Source organism: Maniola hyperantus, chromosome 4 (genome assembly GCF_902806685.2).
Source record: "Maniola hyperantus chromosome 4, iAphHyp1.2, whole genome shotgun sequence".
NCBI lineage: Eukaryota > Metazoa > Arthropoda > Insecta > Lepidoptera > Nymphalidae > Maniola > Maniola hyperantus.
In genome coordinates this window covers 2,285,114-2,308,707 of record NC_048539.1, presented here as the reverse complement: position 1 = coordinate 2,308,707, position 23,594 = coordinate 2,285,114, and the positions used below count along the sequence as shown (strand labels likewise).

The following is a 23,594-nucleotide window of genomic DNA, read 5'->3' as shown; positions in this document are numbered from 1 at the left end:
GAGTAATTACATTTATTCAGCTCCATTCGCATTTCGCTGAACCAGAGGCAGATTATCCCTAAGGCAAACTAGGCACGTGCCTCGGGGCGCGGGGATACGAAGGGGCGCGCGCGATCATGTAGAGTTCCTACCTAGCCTACCTAATTATCCCTTCTCATATTATTATCTTGGAGTGACCGAAACTGCCTCTTCTTTAATATAGCGAAGTACTTATCTTATCTTATATATATAAGTATTAACAGAGACAAACTTGCAGCTCCTACCTTCCGCCTCAGGAAAGTCCAAAAGTCATTTGTGGGTATGGGTATTATCTTTTATAATAAAATCCCGCAAACTATTTTGGACTTACTTTTTTTTTTTTTTAAAAAGAATATTAGCCGTATTAAATGACTAATATTCCCCTTTCCTCTCCAATTAAGCGTCAACACACTTTAACTTTGCACAAGTTTAAAAAATCTATTAATAATATGCTCCTGAAAAAAGCATATTACACAATTGAAGATTATCTAAATGATAAAAGAGCGTGGATTTGACCTGCAGCTCGTTCCGACAACGCACAAGACTGCAAATACTATTTTATACATGGCATAATCTTGTACCTATATCAAATATTTGAAAAGAGCAACCGCCGAGTTTCTTGCTGGTTCTTCTCGGTAGGAAAGGCATTCCGAATCAGTGGTAGATGCATCCGACTATTCGTAAGTACTTGTAAAAGTTTATTCGAATAAAAAAGTTTTTTTTTTATCATGACGTGATATTCTTCACTCGTTCACATAAATAGTATAATCACCAACTACCAGCTATGCAATGAGACGATTCCTCGTTCTTTCGAAGTTAGTAATTTTTTTAATATGGCTGTTAGAGGGGCGCCTATATGAGGGGCTTGCCTAGGGCGCTCTCGACATTTAATCCGCCTCTGCGCTGAACGATATTGGTTACACACATTTCCACTTCTATCAGCCGCGTCCAGCACCGTACGTCTGCTAGCATGCTAACGCCAGTTTTTAGCGCTGTTTCGCTTCTGTGCGTCCTCGACGTTGAAATTGGGGACAGCGCTGAACACTGGCGTTGCATGCGCGCGCATAATAATAACAAACTTGTCCTCATTTTATGCAGGTTTGCCGCGAAAGCTGAATAGACGCGGAAAGCTGAACGGATGCGAACGCATACAGAACTCCATACAGAACTAGTGTTTTCTATGGACCAAAGCTAAATGACGACGACAGGGTCTTCTCAGGGGTACGGGCCTCGAGGCGTAGCCTCCTTTTAGAAGAGTAAGAGCTAGCGTGCACTGCAATTTTCCTTACGTTTCTTCCCCACAAAATCTGTGAACTATAATAGAAGTAATTTATTAATTTCGCATCCGATTTAAATTTAAAAATTTAAAGCATAGATGATTTAGATATAGGTATTATTTTTAATCTTTAGTGGTGGTAGTTTTCAGCGCCAACTATAAAAAATTTCTCAAACGTTGCCTGAAAACCTCCTCATTCAGCTAATTAAGTGTAGTTAGTCCCTTACACGTGTCATAAATTAACTCAATAGAACAATAGAATAAATAAATAAACTATATTGCAAGAAAAAACAGATGGCTTTAAATTTATGTTCGATTGACGATAATAATTTCATCATCATCATGATTAACCTATCACCAGCCCACTAATGAGCACAGGTCTCCTCTCGGAATGAGAACGGTTTAAGCCATAGTTCACCACGTTGACCCAGTGCGGATTGCCGGATTCACACACCATTGAGACCATTATGGAGAACTCTCAGGGATGCAGGTTTCCTCACGATGTTTTCTTTCACCGTTAAAGCGAGTGATATTTAATTTCTTAAAACGCACATAACCCCGAAAAATAAGAGGTGCGTGCCCGGAATCGAATCCCCGACATCTTGAATAAGAGGCGGACGTCATAACGCCTGATCATAATATCCATACTAATATTATAAATGCGAAAGTGTGTCTGTCTGTCTGTCTGCTAGCTTTTCACGGCCCAACAGTTCAACCGATTTTGATGAAATTTGGTACAGAGGTGGCGGAGCAGAGCAATAGATGGCGCTGAAGAACGTTTACCTCGCGGTTAATCAGCACTTAATGTGTGTGTATAAACTAAGCCATATCTTCAAACTGGTATATACACTTTTATTCGTATTTTGACATTGAATTCAATTTTTGGAATTGATACCCTTTTAGTATCAATAAATCATTAACAGTGAAATTAGCCCAGACAAATAATATCGGAGATATAATCCATATTCCATCCTTAATATTATAAATGTGAAAGTGTGTCTGTATGTCTGTCTGTCTGCTAGTTTTCACGGTCCAACAGTCTCAATGATTTTCATAAAGTTTGGTAGGTACAGAGTTAGCTTACATCAAGGGGAATGATATAGGCTACTTTATGTCCCGGACAAAATACCTAAATCCACACGGACGAAGTCGTGGGCATTCACTAGTTTTGTAAATATGGGAAGGCGTGTACGCAGACTCAGAGTAACAATGGGAGGGGAACCCATAAAGTAGGCTATAAAAGTAAAGACGGTCGATTATGTATTTAGGTGATGAGCCTGTAGGTACATACTTATATATAGCCTACGATAGTAAAGGTCCATTTACAATGGAACTTGCGATTCACTTTAATTGAGATTATATCCAACTAGCTTATGCTCGCGACTCCGTCCGCGTCGACTACCCAAATTTCAAACCCCTATTTCACCCCCTTAGGGGTTGAATTTTCAAAAATCCTTTCTTAGCAGATGCCTACATCATCATAGCTATCTACATGCCCAATTTCAGCCCGATCCTTCCAGAAGTTTGAGCTGTGCGTTGATAGATCAGTCAGTCAGTCAGTCAGTCACCTTTTTATTTTATATATTTAGATTATTTCCATCTTTCAAGCTAAGAGACAGAGCTTGGACCACAATTAATCCTTACAATTGTCATCCTTAAAATTGTCAAACAGAAATTGAATAGAATATTTTTTAATTCAAAAAAACTTTTACAAGTATAGTGTTTTTGAATCATCAAATGAATTTTATCACTGGTTCGTTCCAAAAAAATCTAATGTTTATGTGTTTAATTAATTTTTGTTTGGTTTTAAATTCAAAATCCTGTAAGAACTCTTCGATTTCACGTCATAAAAGTAGACTATATATGTCCGTCTCCGGGTTGCAAGCTATCTCTGTCAAATTCGGTTAAACATAATATTATGGTCAGTGAAAAGGAAAAGGAAAACACACAGAGAGACAGACTAACAGATAAACAAACAGACACACTTTCGCATTTAGATTGTTAGTGTGGACTTTATCTATTGGTGAAAACCGCATTAAAATCCGTTGCGTAGTTTAAAAGATCTACGCGTTCATACATACAGACAGCGGGAAGCGACTTTATTTTATACCATGTACAGAAGATAAATAAAAACTAGGTTTATTCCGCGGATTGGGTATAGTGTATCGAAATAAATACAATTCCCACGGAGTTGTACCGACGACCGACGTCAATGAGATTGTACACTCGAAAACAATTTCCATTGAAACTCGTTTATTTTTCCAAACAGGATATCAGCAATGTACGTCTTCAATAAGCAACACGATCCCTCCCCTCGCAGGGGAGTAGCTTTGCGCAACGTTCTCTGCTGTCACCGCCGAAAAGTTGCCGGCCTATCGGTGTTTTACAAGACACCATTTGCTCAAATTGAAGGAAGCGCCGGGATAACCTCTTAGCTGTTATAACATGTATGATGTGTGGGAAAATTTAAGAAATAAACCTTTTTCTTTATTTATAACTAGCTGATTCCCGTGACTTCGTCCGCGTGGAATTAGGTTTTTGAAAATGCCGCAGGAACTCTTTGATTTTCCGGGATAAAAAGTAGCCTATGTCTTAATCCAGGGTAAAATCTATCTCCATTCCAAATTTTATCCAAATCCGTTCAGCTGTTTTTGCGTGATTGAGTAACAAACATCCAAACATCCAAACATCCAAACATCTAAACATCCAAACATCCACACTTTCACATTTATAATATTAGTAGGATTTATTACTTACCAGGCATTAGAGGTTTTACATTGCTTGCAATTTAAAGTCGCTTATGCCAAATTGCTAGATATTGGGGGTTGGTAAGTCAATTAATGACCCATTAATTACTACCCATAATATTATAAATGCGAAAGTGTGTTTATTTGTTGAATTGTTGGTTTGCCATTCAATCACGTTGCAACAGAGCAACAGATCGATGTGATTTTTTGCATGGGTATATTTTCGATCTGGAGAGTGACATAGGCTACTTTTTATCCCGGAAAATTAAAAAGTTCCCATGGAATTTTTATGAACCTAAATCTACGCGTACGAAGTCGCGGGCATCAGATAGTAATTTTAATAATAGGGTGAGTTTTTCGTATACTTTAGGTTCAAATGTCTCCTCTTAAGTCGTTTTGCTTATCGATATCGGCAAAGTACGTGCACGCGATTTCCGCAAAGTTTCTGTTACCCGCAGTCGTTGAAGTCCGATACAGATAAACGACCCGTTCCAGGAAATACCTCTTGAATTTTTAACGATGTTTCGACTTCTTGAAAAATACATGCACTCTTACTACTAGAGAAAGTAAGTGGTCGTTGTTTTATTGTACTGATTAGTGAATAGTTAGTTTATTTTTGGGACTTAACTACATAAGTATGTTTCAAAATAGAGTTTATTTATTTATATATTTATTATTCAGATACAAGTAAGCCCTTGACTGCAATCTCACCTGGTGATAAGTGATGATGCAGTGTAATATGGAAATGGGCTAATCTGTAACCTATGGGGGGGGGGGGGGGGGGATTTATTCCTATAGGGTTTCTTGACAGACACGACAAACAGACGGACAGACAGACAGGCAGACAACGAGACAACAAAGTGATCCTATAAGGGTTCCTTTTTTCCTTAAGCATAGAGTAAGAATAGACTTAAGAAACTGACTAGAAAAACGAGTTACATACTGTATTATAATACAGAATCATGATTTCTGCATTGTCATTTAGTACATATTAGATAGTAGGTATTATTTAATGGAAAATTATGATTATTAATAACCAATTTTTGTTCTAGTTTTGCTAACTAGTTTCTGAGAAATACCTGCTACAATGAAAACAGCTGTTTATATGATGCTTGGCACTTTATTTGAAGGTAAAGTACTTACTTTTTAGGGTTCCGTAGTAAACAAGGAACCCTTATAGTTTCGACATGTCCGTCCGTCCTCGGTTAATCTCGGAGACTATTAGTGCTAGAAATCTGTAATTTGGAATGGGAATTAATATTAATCACGCCGACAAAGTGGTGAAATAAAATTTTGATAAATATATTTTTTCTAGGGTAGCTCCCATACAAAAAAGTGGGGGTGAACTTTTTTTTTCTCGTCTACCCCATAGTGTGGGGTATCGTTCTATAGGTCTTTTAAAATTCCCTAGGTCTGGGAACATCATTTTTTGAATACTAGATCCGTTTGTAAAATATGATGTTTTAAAGTGTTAATTTTTATTAGAGTCAAGTGTTCCCCCCTCTATCAGCCAAATGGTAGTATATAGGGACGTGAAAAAATTCACAGCAGTAGTATATATAATCAATTTTAAAGGAAAACTATCATGGCTAAGTAGGGTTCACAGGTTAAGGAGTTACATCTGTTTTTCGAGGATTGTGACTACGGAACCCTACACTGCGCGTGGCCCGCCACGCACTTGGCCGGATTTTGTGTTAGTTTGATAGCCTCCATCTTTTCGGGGCTATATCATGTACGTTTTCAGCAATCCAATATATTATCAATTGCAGACCTTTAACGGTGAAGGCTACATCGTGAGGAAACCTGCATACCTGAGAGTTTTCCATATTATTCTTTAAGGGATGTTAAATCTACCAATCCGCACTGGGCCAGCGTAGCGGACTACGGCCTAAACACCTTTCATTCTTAGAGGAGGCCAGTAGTACGCTGGCAATTGGTTTATCATGACGATGTGATGATGATCTAACTAGCAAGTTATAAGATTTGAAAAGAAAAACTGCTGAGTTTTTTTTGGTTGTTATCGGTTAGATAAAAAATCTTTCCCTCTTTGATCATGATGATGATAATGAGTACCTAATCGGGTATGTGAACATTGTCTTGTTTCAGTATGCAAAGGCCAGTACATAGCAATAAACCCGCAGCCTTCCAAACTGAGTCAGTGCGACAGTCTCAGCAGTACAGCTCTCATAGAGCGTTTCTTCGACCTCATATTCACTGAGTTCCACAACACGCCGCCGGCTTGCGTCTGCATACAAATATGTTACCAACACCCCACTTACTGTTACCCTAATGGATGTTTGAAAAAAACGGAGAGGAAGAAGGTAAGAAAGAAAGAATAATAGGTTTATTTGACAGGGCTTTAGTGCTTTTTCGGCTATTGCAATCTCTGAACGACAGGTCTACCAAAGTACTGCTATTCCTTTCACAATGTTCCCCAAGAAAAAGGAAAGCACTACTTTAAAACCAGTCAATTTAGTTCAGTTTAGGCTTTGGTTTAGGTATTAACAACTGAAATAAAATCACAGTGTCACAAGTTGAAAAATTCCTGGATAGAGTCAAATGCAAACACGAAAGGATTTTATCCAAAAATAAATTTACAAGTTCAATCTTTTAAATCGTTCGTTAATATTTTTCGTTGGTGATAAGATTAATATTTTCGTCAACTTAGTTTATCAAATACTAAATGATACCGGCGACTTCGTCCGTGTGGATATAGGTTTTTAATCCCGCGGGAATTCTTTGATTTTCCGGGATGAAATTAATCAAGCTTTAAGTCAGGGTACCTATATGCTATCTCCATTTCAAATTTCAGCTAAATCCATTCAGTAGTTTTTGTATGAAAGAGTAACAGACATACACACACACACAAACACACACAGACACACACACACACACACTATATAATACTAGCTGATGCCTGCGACTTCGTCCGCGTGGAATTAGGTTATTAAAAATCCCGTGGAAACTCTTTGATTTTCCGGCATAAAAAGTAGCCTATGTGTTAATCCAGGGTATAATCTATTTCCATTCCAAATTGCATCCAAATCCGTTCGGCCGTTTTTGCGTGACAAACATCCAAACATCCACACTTTCACATTTATAATATTAGTAGGATAGTAAGATTAGTGTGATGTATGGGGTATGGGTTTAATAAAAACTGCCATACCCCTTCCAAGTTAGCCCGCTATCATCTTAGACTGCATCATCACTTACCACCAGGTGAGATTGAAGTCAAGGGCTAACTTGTATCTGAATAAATAAATAAAATGTAGAAAGAAGATTTAGTAGAAATTTAATAGCGTAGGTCTCCTTATAGGTAGAGTAGGTAATCTTATAATTTTATTGTTTTTATTTCTCTAAAGATGGAGGAAACCACGTTTATGATGAATCCCGTGCCGAAAGTTAGTTATGAGAGTACAAGGAAAGCTGCAACGTTCGGAATGGATGACAGGGATATAGTGAACGATTTATTGGAGAGACCTGACATACTGACGGCATATGGAGGTAGGTAACCAGAGGCATCTTTACCTATGGTGCAGGGTGTGCGGCGCACACGGGCGCCGGGTCTAATTTTTAAAATAGGAAAGGGCAATATTTGTCATTTAACATGGCTAATATTCTTTATATAAAAAAAAAAATCCGTTTGAAAATTTAACTTTTGTTGTGCGGGTCTTCTCCGTTTGGCCGGAACGGCCAAGCGGGGGTACGGGCCTCGAGGCATGGCCTCCTTACCCGGGTGGGACGCAGGGCAACTTTGTGCCCTGGTGACTATTTTTAAGTCGGAATTACACCGACTTGGGCCTGCCAATCTTGGCTTATGGCCCTAGGGGACTCGTTCTGTTTGTTTGTTCAGAACAAACAAAATATAACTGTTAGTATTCCATTTTGACCCTGCTCCTACTAGACTAGAGGGCGCCAGGGTACACACGTGGTGGTTGCACACGGGCGCCACTAGGGCTAGATACGCCTCTGTAGGTAACTCAAAATTCTACATCATTTGTAGCATTGGAAGACTTCCCAATAGAATAGACGGACGGAATCTAAATCGCCACATTCTGATGATAATTTATGATTATTAACATTTTAAATATTGCTGTCTATGATGAATTATTAGTAACCATGATGCTGATTATTTAGTAACCATGCAGGCGCAGAGAAATCATATTTCATAATAATACAATAAAATAATTAAGTACAACAAACCCCCCCCCCTCACACCCCTCTGCTGAAAATGAATCGGAAGGAGCTCCCCGTAATCATCCAAGGTTCATCATCATCATCATGATTAACCCATGGCCGGCTCACTACAGAGCGCGGGTCTCCTCTCAGAGTGAGAAGGGTTTTGGCCATAGTCTACCACGCTGGCCATGTGCGGATTGATAGACTTCACACACCTTTGAGAACATTATGGAGAACTCTCAGGCATGCAGGTTTCCTCACGATGTTTTCCTTCACCGTTAAAGCAAGTGACATTTAATTAATTATAACGCACATAATTCCGAAAAGTTAGAGGTGCGTGCCCGGAATCGAACCCCGACCTCCGATTAGAAGGCGGACGTCCTAACCACTAGGCTATCAATCCCAATAGACGGACGAAATCTAAATCGCCACAACGGTTGTCGGTACAAATTTTTAGCCATGTGGAGATCCTTGGAGAACGGCGGCGATATATGGGCAAATCTACAGCTGAACCAATTGCAACTTACTTCGAAAGTAAATAGTCAGACATACATACCGCTTTGTTCTATCAAAATCAGTTTAATAGAACCCGAACTATACCTTGAAGTATACCGCTTGGGTCGCATTTCACACGAGCAAAACCAAATTCCAAAGCTACTACACTACTAAATTTAAAAAAAACAACATTAAATTAAAACTAAAATAAATCTAAACCCTTTTATTGTTCACTACATACCTACTCGATTTTGTATAATGCTTGTTATAATTTTGAAAATAAATAGGTATGACCTTTGTATAAATTTATTTTCAGACACAACAGAGAAACCAAATACAAATGATTTAATACATCGGCCGAACCCATTTAAAGAATTAGTAATGAAATACAAGAAAGTGCCGAAACTGCAAATGAAATACAATTTACGAGAGCAGGTCAAGAATAAAAAATCAGAAAAGTTGAACAAAGAGAAGAATATAGACATATCAAAGACAAGATGGCCCTCGAACAAGCACTTGCTGCATGGAAAATCGCCGTTCCATAGAGCACGTCGTTATAAGAAAAGTGGTGACACAAAGCAAACCAAGTTCTTCGTATCGATGTATCCAGACAATGATTCGTTAAGCTACAGGCCAGTTTACAAGAAGTTATTAGCTAAACGCGAAAATAATAATGGAGTTAATGTTGAGGCTATCTACTTATATCAGACTGATACAGCTAACTTTACTCTGGAGACTTTGATTGATAACTTAGTTGAAAGCACTTTAGGTAAACCTAAAAACGATACTAGACTTAGTTTAAACATAGAAGTGGATAAAGCAGTTAACCAAGAATCTGCAACAGACGCAAACGTAAACTTTACAGACTTACATTTTTTGCTAGATGGAGAAAATGAAACAAATTCTATCTTAAATAATGCAGCGGTTAGTATTATCTCAATGAACTCTACAAATGAGAACACAGATATCAATAAATACTCACATGAAACGAATTCAACGAATCAAAACACTTTTTTAGAAATGATAGCAAGTTTGAGCAAGGAAATCGAAAAACAGAACAAAGCTAGTATGGAATTTATGGAACGCGTAGCTGAATTTAAAAATATAACAGATGAATTAACTACAGATGTGAATTTACAATATAATGTAACAGCTACTAATTTAAATTCAACAAACGGTGTTGTAGAACAGACAAATGTAACAAAAATAATTGATATAGAACTGACGACAGAAAACATAATTTTTCATGAAAATTTCACTACTACTAATCCAGTGTCTGTTACAAAATCCTCTATGTACAAAAAAACTCTGCACAAAAAGTTCATAAACTTAAACGTAGGAAGTTAAATTAAGTTCAAATATTTGTAACATTTTTAATATTAAATAGGATTTATAGCTTGATTTATGTAATATATAAAAGTTCATCGTACTTATAGTATAAATTTTTAGAGCCTCAATAGCTCAACGGGTACTGGAGTGGACTGAAAATCAAAAGGTCGACGGTTCAAACCCCGCCCGTTGCACTATTGTCGTACCTACTCCTAGCACAAGCTTGACGCTTAGTTGGAGAGGAAAGTGTCATTCAACATGGCTAATTTATTCTTTAAAAAAAATTACTGTCATGTTATAATAAGTTTATGAGTTCAGAAGTATTTTTTTGAACAATCTACACTAGTATTATAAAGAGGTGAAGATTATTAATATAATAATAAACAAATAAAATAATGATAATTGTGTGCTTAGGAATACTATGTCATGGAATAAAATAATAAGTGAAGCGAATTGACCAAAGTTCTTAAAATTACAATTTAAAAATGTTTTAGCGTTTAAACTATCGTGAGTGATTTCCATTATATGTAATATCTGTCCCGGCTGTACTCACGTGTTTAGTAGACGTTAGCCCGACTAGTTTCGAACCCATCCGGGGTCCTTTTTCAAGGGAGTCAATTAAAAATATTTATTTAATGTAGGCCAACCATAGACCTTTTAATAATTAATCTAACTGCCGCGCACTTAGAGTCGCTTAATCGTTACTTAAGTTTAGTTAAACGAGACAGAGCTATCTATATCTCTCACATAAATCTGTCTCGTCTTAACTCAATCTTAAGTAACGATTAGCGACTCTGAGTGCGGCTGTAAGAGGCCAACTTGTTGTTGGGATAATCCTAATCCTACTACTGGATGTTTATTACCATTGTTACTCAATCACGCAAAAACGGCTGAACTGATTTGGATGAAATTTGGAATGGAGATAGATTACCTATACCCTGGATTAACACATACTTTTTAACTCGGAAAATCAACGAGTTCCCGCGGGATTTTGAAACATGTAAATCCATCCGTCGTCGCGGGCATCAGCTAGTATTATAATATACCTACCCACACCCCAATCACGAAAATAAATCCATTTTATTTGTGGTTACCATGCACCTGTTTGAAAAGCAGATTTTAAAGAAAAAATCTAAATATGTAAAAGGAAAAGGTGACTGACTGATCTATCAACGCACAGCTCAAACTACTGGACGGATCGGGCTGAAATTTGGCATGCAGATAGCTATTATAACGTAGGCATCCGCTAAGAAAGGATTTTTGAAAATTCAACCCCTAAGGGGGTGAAATAAGGGTTTGTAATTTGTGTAGTCCACACGAACGCAGTCGCGAGCATAAGCTAGTGGAGGAATAAATCTAAAATATACCTATGATTTGGGAAAAACATTAATACTTAGTGTAAACATGCGTACAAAATGAGTTCTCACGCGGCATTTTAACTTAATAAATAATAAAATAAAATTGATTTATTTCAGGTTAACATACCCATAATAACAACTTTGAAATTAATAAAAGTAAGATAACAATACATAAAATAATTAATAAATAAAAATAAAATTAAATATCTAGTACCTTCTCTCCGGCATTGGTACTGGAACATGTCTTTCACAGCAATGCCGAAGATAAGGACAGTCGAGTCGGGCTGCAATCATCTGCAGAATGGTGTTGGGGCTGTCCCGCACTCTGCGCACCAACGACGCGCACCGCTTGCGTACATTAGTATAGAAGCAGTCGATGCGCGCGTCCGCAAACATGCCTGAGGCGCTGCAGAATCGGGGCAACCCCATCAACATTCTGAACGCATTGTTGTAAAGGACCCGGAGGTCACTGTATCGTTTCTTCGTGTAGTTAACCCACAGGCTGCACGTGTATAAGGACGTACAATACGCTCTAAAGAGCGTAACCTTAACACCGGTGGAGCAACGAGCAAACCTGCGGGCTATCATGTTTGCTCTTATCGACAGTGCCCTCCGTTCCCGTTCAACATCTGCATCATCCTTGAGGTCGGTAGTAATCACGTGCCCCAGGTACCTGAACTGCTCCACCGTGTCTAAAGAGACGCCAGAGAGCAGCACAGGTTTCTGAGGACGTTTTGTACCGGCGGCCTCAAAGACCATACATTTACTTTTACTGTGGTACGTAAAAGTTGCTTTGTAGAGCGTTGTCTCTGTCGCTCAAACCTAAAGGTCGATGTACGTTACTGTCGGCCACGTACTGTACGATTCTAGTCCTTATTTTAAAGGTGAACAGTACTTTTGATACGACATGGTACTGATTCTAAGCACAACCTAATTTTAGAGTAGGTATTCGCATACCTAGTGGTATTGTGGTAGCCTAGTGGTTAGGACGTCCGCCTTCCAATCGGAGGTCGGGGGTTCGATCCCGGGCACGCACCTCTAACTTTTCGGAGTTATGTGCGTTTTTAAGTAATTAAAATATCACTTGCTTTAACGGTGAAGGAAAACATCGTGAGGAAACCTGCATGCCTGAGAGTTCTCCATAATGTTCTCAAAGGTGTGTGAAGTCTGCCAATCCGCACTTGGCCAGCGTGGTAGACTATGGCCAAAACCCTTCTCACTCTGAGAGGAGACCCGTGCTCTGTAGTGAGCCGGCAATGGGTTGATCATGATGATTCGCATACTCGTCTTACTAATGTAATATGAAAAGGACAGACGCAGTTTGACAGTTTTAAATTTAGTTTTTAGATTGTAAAACCCGTGATTTTAGCGCACAGTCGCGAGCCTGCTGTTTAAATTTGTAGCGTGCACTAAAATTTAGAGTCTTTAAATGTAAAGTGTAATGTAGATCTAAAAATCTAGCTAGGATAGCCAGTTCTTGATTTTGTACTATTTTTAATATTGTATATGCTTATGTCAACAAGCACGCAAATTTTGTTCAAGATCAAATCCATGTATGTGTGTAACTAGATGATTGAAAAATAAACGTTTTATTTATTTAGTTAAATGTAAAGTTCATGTTCTGTCCCTTTTTAGCATTGTTAAAAAGAAAAGGATGCAGACACTCTAAATTTAGTTTAGAGAAAGACAACGTAATCGGTACCACTTGTCCCATAGAGTTAAAATGGCGTGTAGAACTCATTTTGTACGGACTATACCATCAATTCACAGAAATGGGTCGAAGCCTCCCTTTAATGTAATAGGTCTCGTTAATGGTGGTATTGCGTATAAAAGTTTGATATTAAACGCCATAACCTTTGATGACCCCATAGAGGGCGCACCGCTCGTTATTGGAGTAGGATGGTGGAATTATTATGTGATTACTTTGAGAACTTATAGAGATGCTAGCTAACGCCCACGACTTCGTCCGCGTGGATTTAGGTTTTGAAAATCGCGTAGGATTTCTTTGACTTTTCGGGTTAAAAAGTAGCATATCACTGTCCAGCCCCCCAATTGCGTAAGAAAAACGTATTCATCGTAATCGTCAACAAATTCTGCCCTTTTGGCTGTGAAAAAATATAAACAGTGAATCAACCAATCAAAGGGCCAAATTTCATGATTCTAGGTCAACGGGAAGTACCTTATACCCTATAGGCTTTATTGACACACACGACACGGACAGACGGAAAGACAGACAGACAACAAAGTAATCCTATAAGGGTTCCTTTTTTCCTTTTGAGGTACGGAGCCCTAAAAATAAAAACCGGCCAAGTGCGTGGCGGGCCACGCGCAGTGATGGGTTCCGTAGTCACAACTTAGCCATGATAGTTTTCCTTTAAATTTCATTATATATCCTACTACTGCTGTAAAATTTTTTACGTTCCTATATCTAAATATATACCTACTAACATTTGGCTGATAAATGGGAGGGACACTTGACTTTAATAAAAATTTGCACTTTAAAACATCATATTTTACAAACGGATCTAGTAATCGAAAAGTGATGTTCCCACACCCACAGTATTTTTAAAAGACCAATTCAACGATACCCCACACTAGACGAGAAATTAAAATAAAAAAATCATCCCCACTTTACATGTTGGGGAGCTACCCTAAAAAAAATTATCACAATTTTATTTCGCCACTTTGTCGGCGTGATTAATATTTATACCTATGCCAAATTACAGATTTCTAGTACTAATAGTCTCTGAGATTAACCGAGGACGGACGGACAGACGGACGGACGGACAGACGGACGGACATGGCGAAACTATAAGGGTTCCTTGTTTACTACGGAACCCTAAAAAGATAACTTTAACCGTTTGGAAACGTAACGGTTCCAGTTATCGTATCTAAGCATTACCCCATTTCATTCCCGACAGGTGACAGTCAGGCGCGTCCAAGATAAAGTTATAACGAGATTTACGACTACCGATTTGCACATTTTATTCTTATTTATCGCTTAGAATAGTGCAGAATAGTGCTAGCTAATAGCGCAGAATTTGTTTCGATCACAATCAATTTTGTCACAATCAGCAATCATTTAGTCAAAGTCAAATGATTTATTCAAAATAGGTAATAAATTACCCTTATTGATGGTCTGGTATGGTGTTAGATTTGTGAGATAATACATTCATACATTGATAATTATTACGCAAACTTAAAACTAAAGCTACGAGGGTTCCAAACGCGCCCAGGTCTGAGAAGAGCCCACAACAAACTCAGCCGGGTATTCTTTTTTATTATTATCACCACTTTACAAAATTATTGAAACTTATTAGAACTATCACAAAGCCGTTAAGCAACTCATTCCCAAGCTTGCTTATCATTTAAATAATCCTTTACATTGTAATAGGATTTTTCAATTAGTTTTCGTTTTATGAAAACTTTGAACTTGTTGAGAGACATTAACACAGTCGAAGACTATGTAAATGATAAGAAAGCTTGGATTTGACTCGCTCCAGCAATGCACGGGGCTGCAATTGCTTGTACAGTGGTTTAATAATATTATTGTAAATTGATCTCTTGAAAAGAGCAACCGCCGAGCTTCTTGCTGGTTCTTCTCGTTAGGAATGGCATTCCGAACCAGTGGTAAATTAAACTAATTGACGATACAAAAGCACTTGTAAAGTATACTTTATTAAAAATCTATTAAATATTAATCTATAATAATATCTATTAATTATTATCTCCGATATAACTACTGTAGTTTCACTGTTAATGATTTATTGATACCAAAAGGGTATCAATTCCAAAAATTGATACAACGTCAATGTTTACTGTCAATATACATTAATACACAAGTGTATGTAACAAGTTTGAAGATATTGCTTAGTTTATACGCACACATTAATGCTGATTAATCGCGAGGTAAACGTTCTACAGCGCCATCTGTAGTCAGCTATGTGTTTTACTTGACAACACTTGCATACAGCAAAAGAAAAAGAATGATCCAAGGAATTATTCAAATAATGCATAGGTACATTTTAAGTTCTCACTCGCCATTTTGACTTTTTGTATCAACTGTCATGTCAAAAGTACGATTCACCTTCATGATAACGAATAAAATCGTACTTTTGACATGAATGTTGACACAGAGCTGAAATGGCGAGTGAGTTCTGAAAATCAATGGTTCCTACGGAATTTTTATCAAAACCTGAATCCATGCGGACGAAGTCGGGTGTACCTACTTACCAGCTTGTCCCTACCCATATTATCCCTACCCCATATATATATATTATTTAATTTATAAATAATATTATGAAAGTGTGTTTATTTTAGCGTTTAAACTACCGTGAGTGATTTCCATTATAAATACTATCTGTCCCGGCTTTACTCACGTGTGTAGTCGACGTTATACGGACTCCCTTGAAAAAGGACCTCGTATGGGTTCGAAACTAGCCTTTCAAAACCGCGGCGAGCGGCGATACCTGGAGAGTGACATACGCTACTTTCTATCCCGAAAAATCAAATAGTTCCCACGGAATTTTCAAACCCCAAATCCACGCGGGCGATGTCGCGAGTACCAACTAGGTACTTAGTTCCCAATAAATATTACTTTATACATGATGTCTCACACCCGGTGTAAACTCACGTGCTTAGTCGACGTTAGCCCGACTAGTTTCGAACGCGTCGTGGTGAGACCGCGACGCTTGCGCGAACTGAGTCCCTGTGAAAAAGGACCCCGGTAGGGTTCGAAACTAGTCGGGCTAACGTCGACTAAACACGTGAGTAAAGCCGGGTGTGAGATATTATGTACAATGTAAATCACTCACGATCATCGATATAAATGAGATATAGTCAAACGACCAAAATTTTTCACGGTTTAGAAACCAAATAAATCCACCACCACAGCCACCTGGGCTAACCTGGAAGGGGTATGGCAGTTTTTAGTAAACCCATACCCATCAATAGATAGAGTGATTCAAGAGGAAGGTTTATAGGTAGGTATAGTTTAATTCTCAAAAGTTAGAGATCCCTAGGAAATTGAAATAATGTGAATTAGGTCGGAGAAAATCCTCTTATTTGAGAGTTTCCGAGGCGTGCGATGTATAAATGGTCAAAGTTACATGAAATAGTTAAGTTAGTGAATAGTTTCTTTCTTTCTTTCTTTCAAATACGTGTTTTTACTGACACACTATTAATTCTTATCAAAATAAAATAGTTGATCATCTGTAATATTCAATTTAGACCAAAATTGCCCTTTACATCATTTAATTTAGAATAATATCTTACGAGATATCACAAAATTAAAATAATATGAAATATCGTAAGATTAAAATTAACGCGCAACAAATGAGACGGAGGCGGCGGCCGCGGCGCCTATACTCTCCTCACTGACCCCACATTAGTATCTACATTGCACCCATGCGAAGCCGGGGCGGGTCGCTAGTATCAACTAAACGACAGTCATCGAATGACGATAACTCATAGTCTACCTAATAGCAAGTGATCGTTATAGGAGCGCAATCCAAAAGGCATTATAATAAAACTCTGATCTCACCGCAAGCGTTTAATGACCCGGATAGGAAAAGTTATCCTCTAACAAGTTCCTCTAACTCGCGTTTGTGCAAATTACTTTTTTATTTATTTCAATGAGAGGCATAGAGTGAAGTGGGTGTGGAGTTAAGTGGTTTTTGTGCTGGCCTCTACTATTTATGACTGGATTCTTTTTTTTTCTCTCTCTCTCTAGTTATTTACACTATCATTGCAAGGCGTGAAAGGTTGTAGAACGATATTTTTATGGTTCCGTACCTCAAAAGGAAAAACGGAACCCCTATAGAATCACTTTGTTGTCTGTCTGTCGGTCTGTCAAGAAACCTACAGGGTACTTCCCGTTGACCTATAATCATGAAATTTGGCAGGAAGGTAGGTCTTATAGCAGACATTCAGAGAAAAATCTGAAAACCGTGAATTAAACTAAAGTTAGAAGTGGTATAAAGAAACTCACACAAACGAGTACATGCGTAAGCTCTAAAAACATTACACTACCGCGAGCTCCTGCGATCTCCAACCAGCACGACACGAAGGTGACCCAAGCGACCACTACGACGACGCGAGACTCACCGGACAAGACCCCATATTATTCTCTGCATCCGACGGCGAGTACGGAGACCCATCCCGATTTAACACATTAGCTCCGCGCGCGGCGAAGTGGCTGCCACCCGCAGGAGAACAAACTAAAGAAAAGTCTACTAGGGCCACAAGCCAAGTTGACGGACCCTAGCCGGTGAAGAGAACAACACCAGGGCACAAAGTTACCCTGCGCCACACCCGGGTAAGGAGGCCAAGCCTCTAGGCTCGTACCCCCGTCTGGCCGTTCCGGCCATACAACATTGCTTATTTTGGACAGTCGTATAAAAAGTTAACGTAATATACCTAATAACTCATACGTAATAATGTTGGTTCTTTCATTTCCCCAAGCAACTCTAAACGCGAAACGGCGGAAGGTTTTATTTTGATCACGAAACTGATAGCGGCTCGGTATTTCACGTAATTCCGCCCAAAAAGTGTATTAACGCGATTGTCACGTCCCTTCGTGTAACGCGATAATTTGATTCGGGCGCCACCGTAATGGAACCTAATAGGACAACACTATTTTGTACGATATCTTTCTTCCTATCATCATATTAGAGTATCATTTTTATAAACCTAATTCATCAGCTAGTTTAATAATAATACGCACATAACTCCGAAAAGTTAGAGGTGCGTGTCCGGGATCGAACCCCCGTCCTCCAAAGAAGGAACGGAACCACTAGGCTATCACAGCTGCACCCAAATGAATAAAACTAATTACGAAAAGTAGATCGAAAAGAAAAGATTTCACCCGTTTCACGGACAAAAGTCGTAATTCGTTTGCAAGTCGATTAGGCTAACGCCTCACGTTTACGATTCGAATTTTGGCAGTAAAAAATCTATTAAGCCTTTGTTGAAGGGTTCAATGATAATTGGCTCGCTTTGAAATGCAAGCTTCAGTGTTTAGTTTATTTTCCGTTTTTAGGCAGTGGTCCGACCGCCGCGCCGGCGAGAAAACGACTAACTATCGGCGAGTTTCTCTCTCAAGAAACGCACAATAAATGTACATTCCGTGTAAACGAAAGAGATGCAAAATCAAAAGTTGCATTCTGACGGCTCACACTGCTGACGGACGACTCGCTTTACTAGTTTTGTCGCTGAGCGATGAGCTTTCAAAAATAAACTCGCTCAGCGATATTCGTTCAGCGATGCTCGCATGAACATGTAACGCGCGCGCAGGTTTGCACAGGTGACAGGACTGAGCGACCACGGTCGAATGGCGCGAGTAATCGCTCGTCGCACTTACACACTCGCTTATAGCCCGGCGACAAAACTATCGAAACTACACCCTCGCTTCCCGCTGATCGCCAACTCGTTTAAGTTTCTAGTTCTACTCGTTTCTCGTTCATCGTCGCCGGTCGGACCACTGTCCATTTTTACTGTCCTGTTTTACTATTGGTAACTTTGATTTGATTTTGATACTATCAATTGAAAGTAGCATTTTAGAATAGAATTATTATAATGGCTGAATTTATGTTTCAGAAAATTCAAAAAAAGATTCCGACGAATTGAGAACCTCCTTCCTTTTTTGAAGTCGGTTAAAAATACTTATCATTTAGGTAAGTAGGCCATATCTTACGGCTCTTATGCTTAGTCCATACCCATATCTAAATATTATATAAAAGGAAAAGTTGACTGACTGACTGATCTATCAACGCACAGCTCAAACTACTGGACGGATCTGGCTGAAATTTGGCATACAGATAGCTATTATGGCGTAGGCATCCGCTAAGAAAGGATTTTTGAAATTTCAACCCCTAAGGGGATAAAATAGGAGTTTGAAATTTGTGTAGTCCACGCGGACGAAGTCGCGAAAATAAGCTAGTTTCAGATAAAATAAAATGAAGATATTTTTATAGATGCATTAAAACTTATATTTGATTTGAAATTATCATTGACTAAATTCTCAGATTTTTTGGCTATTTATTTTAAAACAATTTTCAGATAAAATTTTATTATAGTTGTAGCTAACTTTTTTAGCTAAGTACACTAAGTACATGGTATTTTTAGCTTTAAACCTACCTGTCACTACAATTTCTTTACCATGTCGTGCAGTGGAGTGAATAAAAAAAATATTCTAGCCATTTTTTGATAGCGCGATAACTCACTGGGCTACGAATTTTTTATCGATAAACCATTTTACTGATACATGCTCACTACAAGGGAATACAAAAAAAAATCGCGTAAAAGTGAATCAATCAAAACGCGTTGCAATAAATTCGGTTCCGAAAATCCATTCAGAGATTTTGTTGCACGGTTTGTAACGAGGTTTTCATACATAGGTACATTGTTTTGTTTCGGATTATCGTTTTTATCCATACAATTCTAACCAATTCTAACTCGTTCGTATGGATTACGTCACGATCAATTTGTTTCAACGGAACAAAACTCGCTAGGTAGTTGTATAGAAGCAGGCGTTACTTTGCGGAAATTCATGATATTCTCTACATAGTATTTTATTTTTTATTTTTATTCAGATACAAGTTAGCCCTTGACTGCAATTTCACCTGGTGGTAAGTGATGATGCAGTCTAAGATGATAGCGGGCTAACCTGGAAGGGGTATGGCAGTTTTTATTAAACCCATACCCCTTTGGTTTCTACACGGCATCATACCGGAACGCTAAATCGCTTGGCGGCACGGCTTTGCCGGTAGGGTGGTAACTAGACACGGCCGAAGCCTCCCACCAGACCAGACCAGAAATTTAGAAATTATAAAATTCCAAACCCCTGCCAGGAATCGAACCCGGGACCTCCCACTAAGACCACAGCGCTCATCACTGCGCCAGGGAGGTCGTCAAAATATAGTATAAAATAAAGTGGCTTCCCGCTGTCTGTATATATGTATGAACGTGTGAGATTTAGATAAAAAGAAAAAGAAGTTAAGAGAGTGGGCTTTAATAGTGATGATTAATTAAAATTAATGACGACTAATAAAAGTTATCATCTATCATTTATTTGAAATGTAGGTAGTTGTAAATTTTGTCACGTAAGGCCAATATTAAGTTATTAAAATCAAGCAAAGCATCTGCTGTATTATTTTAAAGTAAGAATCCTAATCATCTAAACAAGCTTCTATAATAATTAGGAGCTAACAACCTAGTGTTTACTTTTATCTCAATGTATAAAATAAATAGCAAAAGAGGGTAGGTTATAAATACAGAAGTAAAACCAACCAAGTCGAATAATAATTAATCATTTATTGAAAGATCTTTAATACTTTAATCTGTATAGACCTATCTGTATTTTGTTGTATTTCTCAGCATAGGTCTATTTCATATTAAATTGGTTTCCAAAGGTGTTTCGTTGTGGAGAAGAAATGGGCAAAGAAACTCCACAACACACATCTTTTAAAAGCATTACAATGTTCCATAATACATAACATAATATCTAAACATATTTGGTACATGGTTATAATAACTAAACCTTATGAGCTAATAAAATGCTTGGCTCACATAAAATAAAAGTATATTGCAAATAACAATCATTTGAATTACATAGGCACGAGGTAAATAATGTTAACGCGGCAGGGCTCGTAACGAGCTCGCTGTCTTGCGTGCGTGCACGTTGTCGAACATGGGAGTACTGAGGGGCAAACGCAGGGCCGGGACGCGCCTGCGGCGGTCACGGGGAAATGCTTGGCGGCACCCCCGCGCACCGCTGTCGTGTACAATGCCTACACGTTGCCTTACATCTCCCCCCTATAGTCCTGGTGGTAGCGTGGTACCAATAGGACTAGCACCTAACTTACGGGGTCGGCCCCGTTTACGCTTTTCCTGAAGCGGCGCTTGGATGTGACCAACGAAGGGAGTAAGATCAGATGAGTGGTACTTACCAATAACCTCCTGATCGCTGATTTTCTCCAGCTGGAAAGTAGCAGGACCGCACACCTGGCGCACGCGGTACGGGCCGTCGCGACGCGGCAGTAGTTTCGGCGTTTGCCCTCTGGCAGCGTCGTTGGAGCCGTGGGTCTTCAGCAGGACCAAATCACCCTCCTTATACAAAGGCGCCGGCCGTCGCCCATCATCTGCGTACTTCTTTGATTCCGCTTGCGCGCGTTCATGCACATCTCTGGCTTGGGCTAGTACATTAGCCATCTTTTTCAGGTAAGGCGTAAAGCTAGGGACGAAATTGTCTTCTTCTAAAATGGCGCGGACGTCGGTGGTGGCATCGCTAGGAGCTCGGAGTTCCCGCCCGAAGGTGAGATAAGCAGGTGAGAATCCGGTACTGGCAGTCACAGCTGAGTTCATCGCAAAGCGGATAGCGGCGAGGTGAGTATCCCACGAGGTGTGATCTCGGCCGACTAATATAGCGAGCTGTGGCTTGAGGTCTCGATTCTTCCTCTCAATTGGGTTACTTTGCGGGTGATAGAGTGGGGTGAGTGCCTGGGTGACTCCCATGGCGTGGCACGCCTGCTGCATCACGTCACTGATGAATTGGACTCCGTTATCGGAAATCACCCGGCGGCTCGTCCCGTACCTAAAGTAAATTTCGTTGATGAGAATTTTAGCACACTCTGCGCTCGTAGCAGCTTTAAGTGCGAACAGCTCGACCCACCGACTACATACATCTTCTACTATAAAGATCCAGCGATTCCCTTCTTGGGTCTCAGGGAGAGGACCAAACAAGTCGATAGATATGACTTCGAACCTTCTCGCCGTAGCTGGCGTCTGTACTAGGCCAGCTGGTTTCCGGGTATCCACTTTATATCTCTGACAGGGAACGCATCGCTTGATGTAGTCAGCTACTTGGGCTCTCATGCCTGGCCAGTAGTATCTGGCTCTCAGACGTTCCAAGGTGCGCTCGACACCAAAGTGACCAGCGGTCGGTGCGTCGTGCAGGTCGGCGAGGGCGCGCGCGCGCTCGTGCTGCGGCACCACGAGGCAGGGCTGCTCGACGTCCTCGTCGTCGGCTGAGCACCTGTACAGAATGCCGTCTGACATGACGTAGCCTTTATCGGACCACATTCGCGCTTTAAAGGGATCGTTCGATTCCATGTCGTCTATAACTTTCTTGACTTCAAGATCTTTCATCTGGTTCTTTCTGATATCTGCCGGGTTTCGCGTGGGCATATCCACGATAGTATAACAGAAATCGCACGCATCATCGTTAGCGCACGATGGACGCGATAGTGCATCGGCGATAACGTTCTTTTTACCTGGTGTATAATTTATCTCAAGATTATACTCTTGTAGCGACAGCGCCCAGCGTGCTAGACGACCACTCGGCGATTTCAAGCTCATGAGCCATTTCAGCGGTTGGTGGTCGGTCATCACACGTACTGTCGATCCTTCTATATATCCTCTAAATTTCTGCACCGCCCATACAACCGCGAGCGCTTCTCTCTCCGTCGTCGTGTAGTTTTTCTCGGCGCTATTGAGTAGGCGGCTGGCGTATTCGATTGGACGTTCGTCAGGCCCCTCCCCTTGCATCAAAGCAGCCCCGAGGGCGTAGCCACTACTATCAGTGTACAGCGAGTAGGGTTTTGTGCCATCAGCTTGTCGTAATATAGGTGCAGATGTAAGTTTTACCTTTAACTGTTCGAATGCATCTTGCTGGGGTTGCTCCCATCGCCAGGTGCTGGCCTTCTTCAGCAGATCCGTCAGCGGTTTGGCTGTAGCAGCAAAGTTAGGGATGAAACGCCGGAACCAACTTGCGGCTTGAATGAAGCTCTTGAGATGCTTAAGATTTAGTGGTGGGGTCATGGCTGCGATGGCGGTCACTTTCTGGCAGTCCGTGGACAAGCCGCCTGGCACTATCACATGCCCCAAAAATCTTATGGAGTCTCTAGCGAAACAGCTTTTCCCTCGATGGACGCGCAGCTTGAACATCCGCAGGCGTTGAAAAACAGCCTCCAGGTCTTCCAGGTGCTTCTCGTATGAGTCTGAAAGTAAGCACAAATCATCAAGGTAAGCCCATATATTGATATCCTGTAGGTTGGATTTAAAACGGTCCATCAACCTTTGAAAGGTAGCGCCCGAGTTCCTCAGACCCATCGGCATTCGTTTGAACCTATAAGTCCCTAACGGCGTGACAAACGCAGTCTTATCCCGATCTTCAGGCTGCACTAAAGCCTGAAA

The 23,594-nt window shown here is 39.9% G+C and overlaps 2 protein-coding genes across 3 annotated transcripts; one reads left to right on the top strand and one right to left on the bottom strand.

Annotated features, from left to right (window-relative positions):
• The first annotated feature begins 1,177 nt into the window (after positions 1 to 1,177).
• On the top strand, positions 1,178 to 11,524 carry LOC117996963 (uncharacterized). Of its 2 annotated transcripts, none has more exons than XM_069498129.1 (5): positions 1,178 to 1,239; positions 5,094 to 5,171; positions 6,148 to 6,362; positions 7,404 to 7,545; positions 9,032 to 11,524. In XM_069498129.1, exons 2-5 carry the CDS (start codon positions 5,129 to 5,131, stop codon positions 10,060 to 10,062), a joined length of 1,431 nt encoding a protein of 476 aa, XP_069354230.1. In that variant the 5' UTR covers positions 1,178 to 1,239; positions 5,094 to 5,128; the 3' UTR covers positions 10,063 to 11,524. The 2 variants fall into 2 exon arrangements, with proteins under 2 accessions (XP_069354230.1, XP_034841002.1); XM_034985111.2 differs by lacking the exon at positions 1,178 to 1,239 and adding an exon at positions 4,501 to 4,607.
• An 85-nt stretch (positions 11,525 to 11,609) lies between these two features.
• LOC117981948 (uncharacterized) lies at positions 11,610 to 12,161 on the bottom strand. Its single transcript, XM_034968214.1, has one exon. The coding sequence runs from the start codon at positions 12,159 to 12,161 to the stop codon at positions 11,610 to 11,612; it is 552 nt and encodes a 183-aa protein (XP_034824105.1).
• Between the last annotated feature and the right edge of the window lie 11,433 nt (positions 12,162 to 23,594).

Coding starts and splice junctions, on each gene's coding strand:
- LOC117996963 (XM_069498129.1), top strand. CDS start 5,129: ATGAAAACAGCTGTTTATATGATGCTTGGCACTTTATTTGAAG. Junction 5,172..6,147: donor GCTTGGCACTTTATTTGAAG/GTAAAGTACTTA, acceptor GTCTTGTTTCAG/TATGCAAAGGCCAGTACATA. Junction 6,363..7,403: donor AAAAAACGGAGAGGAAGAAG/GTAAGAAAGAAA, acceptor ATTTCTCTAAAG/ATGGAGGAAACCACGTTTAT.
- LOC117981948 (XM_034968214.1), bottom strand. CDS start 12,161: ATGGTCTTTGAGGCCGCCGGTACAAAACGTCCTCAGAAACCTGTGCTG.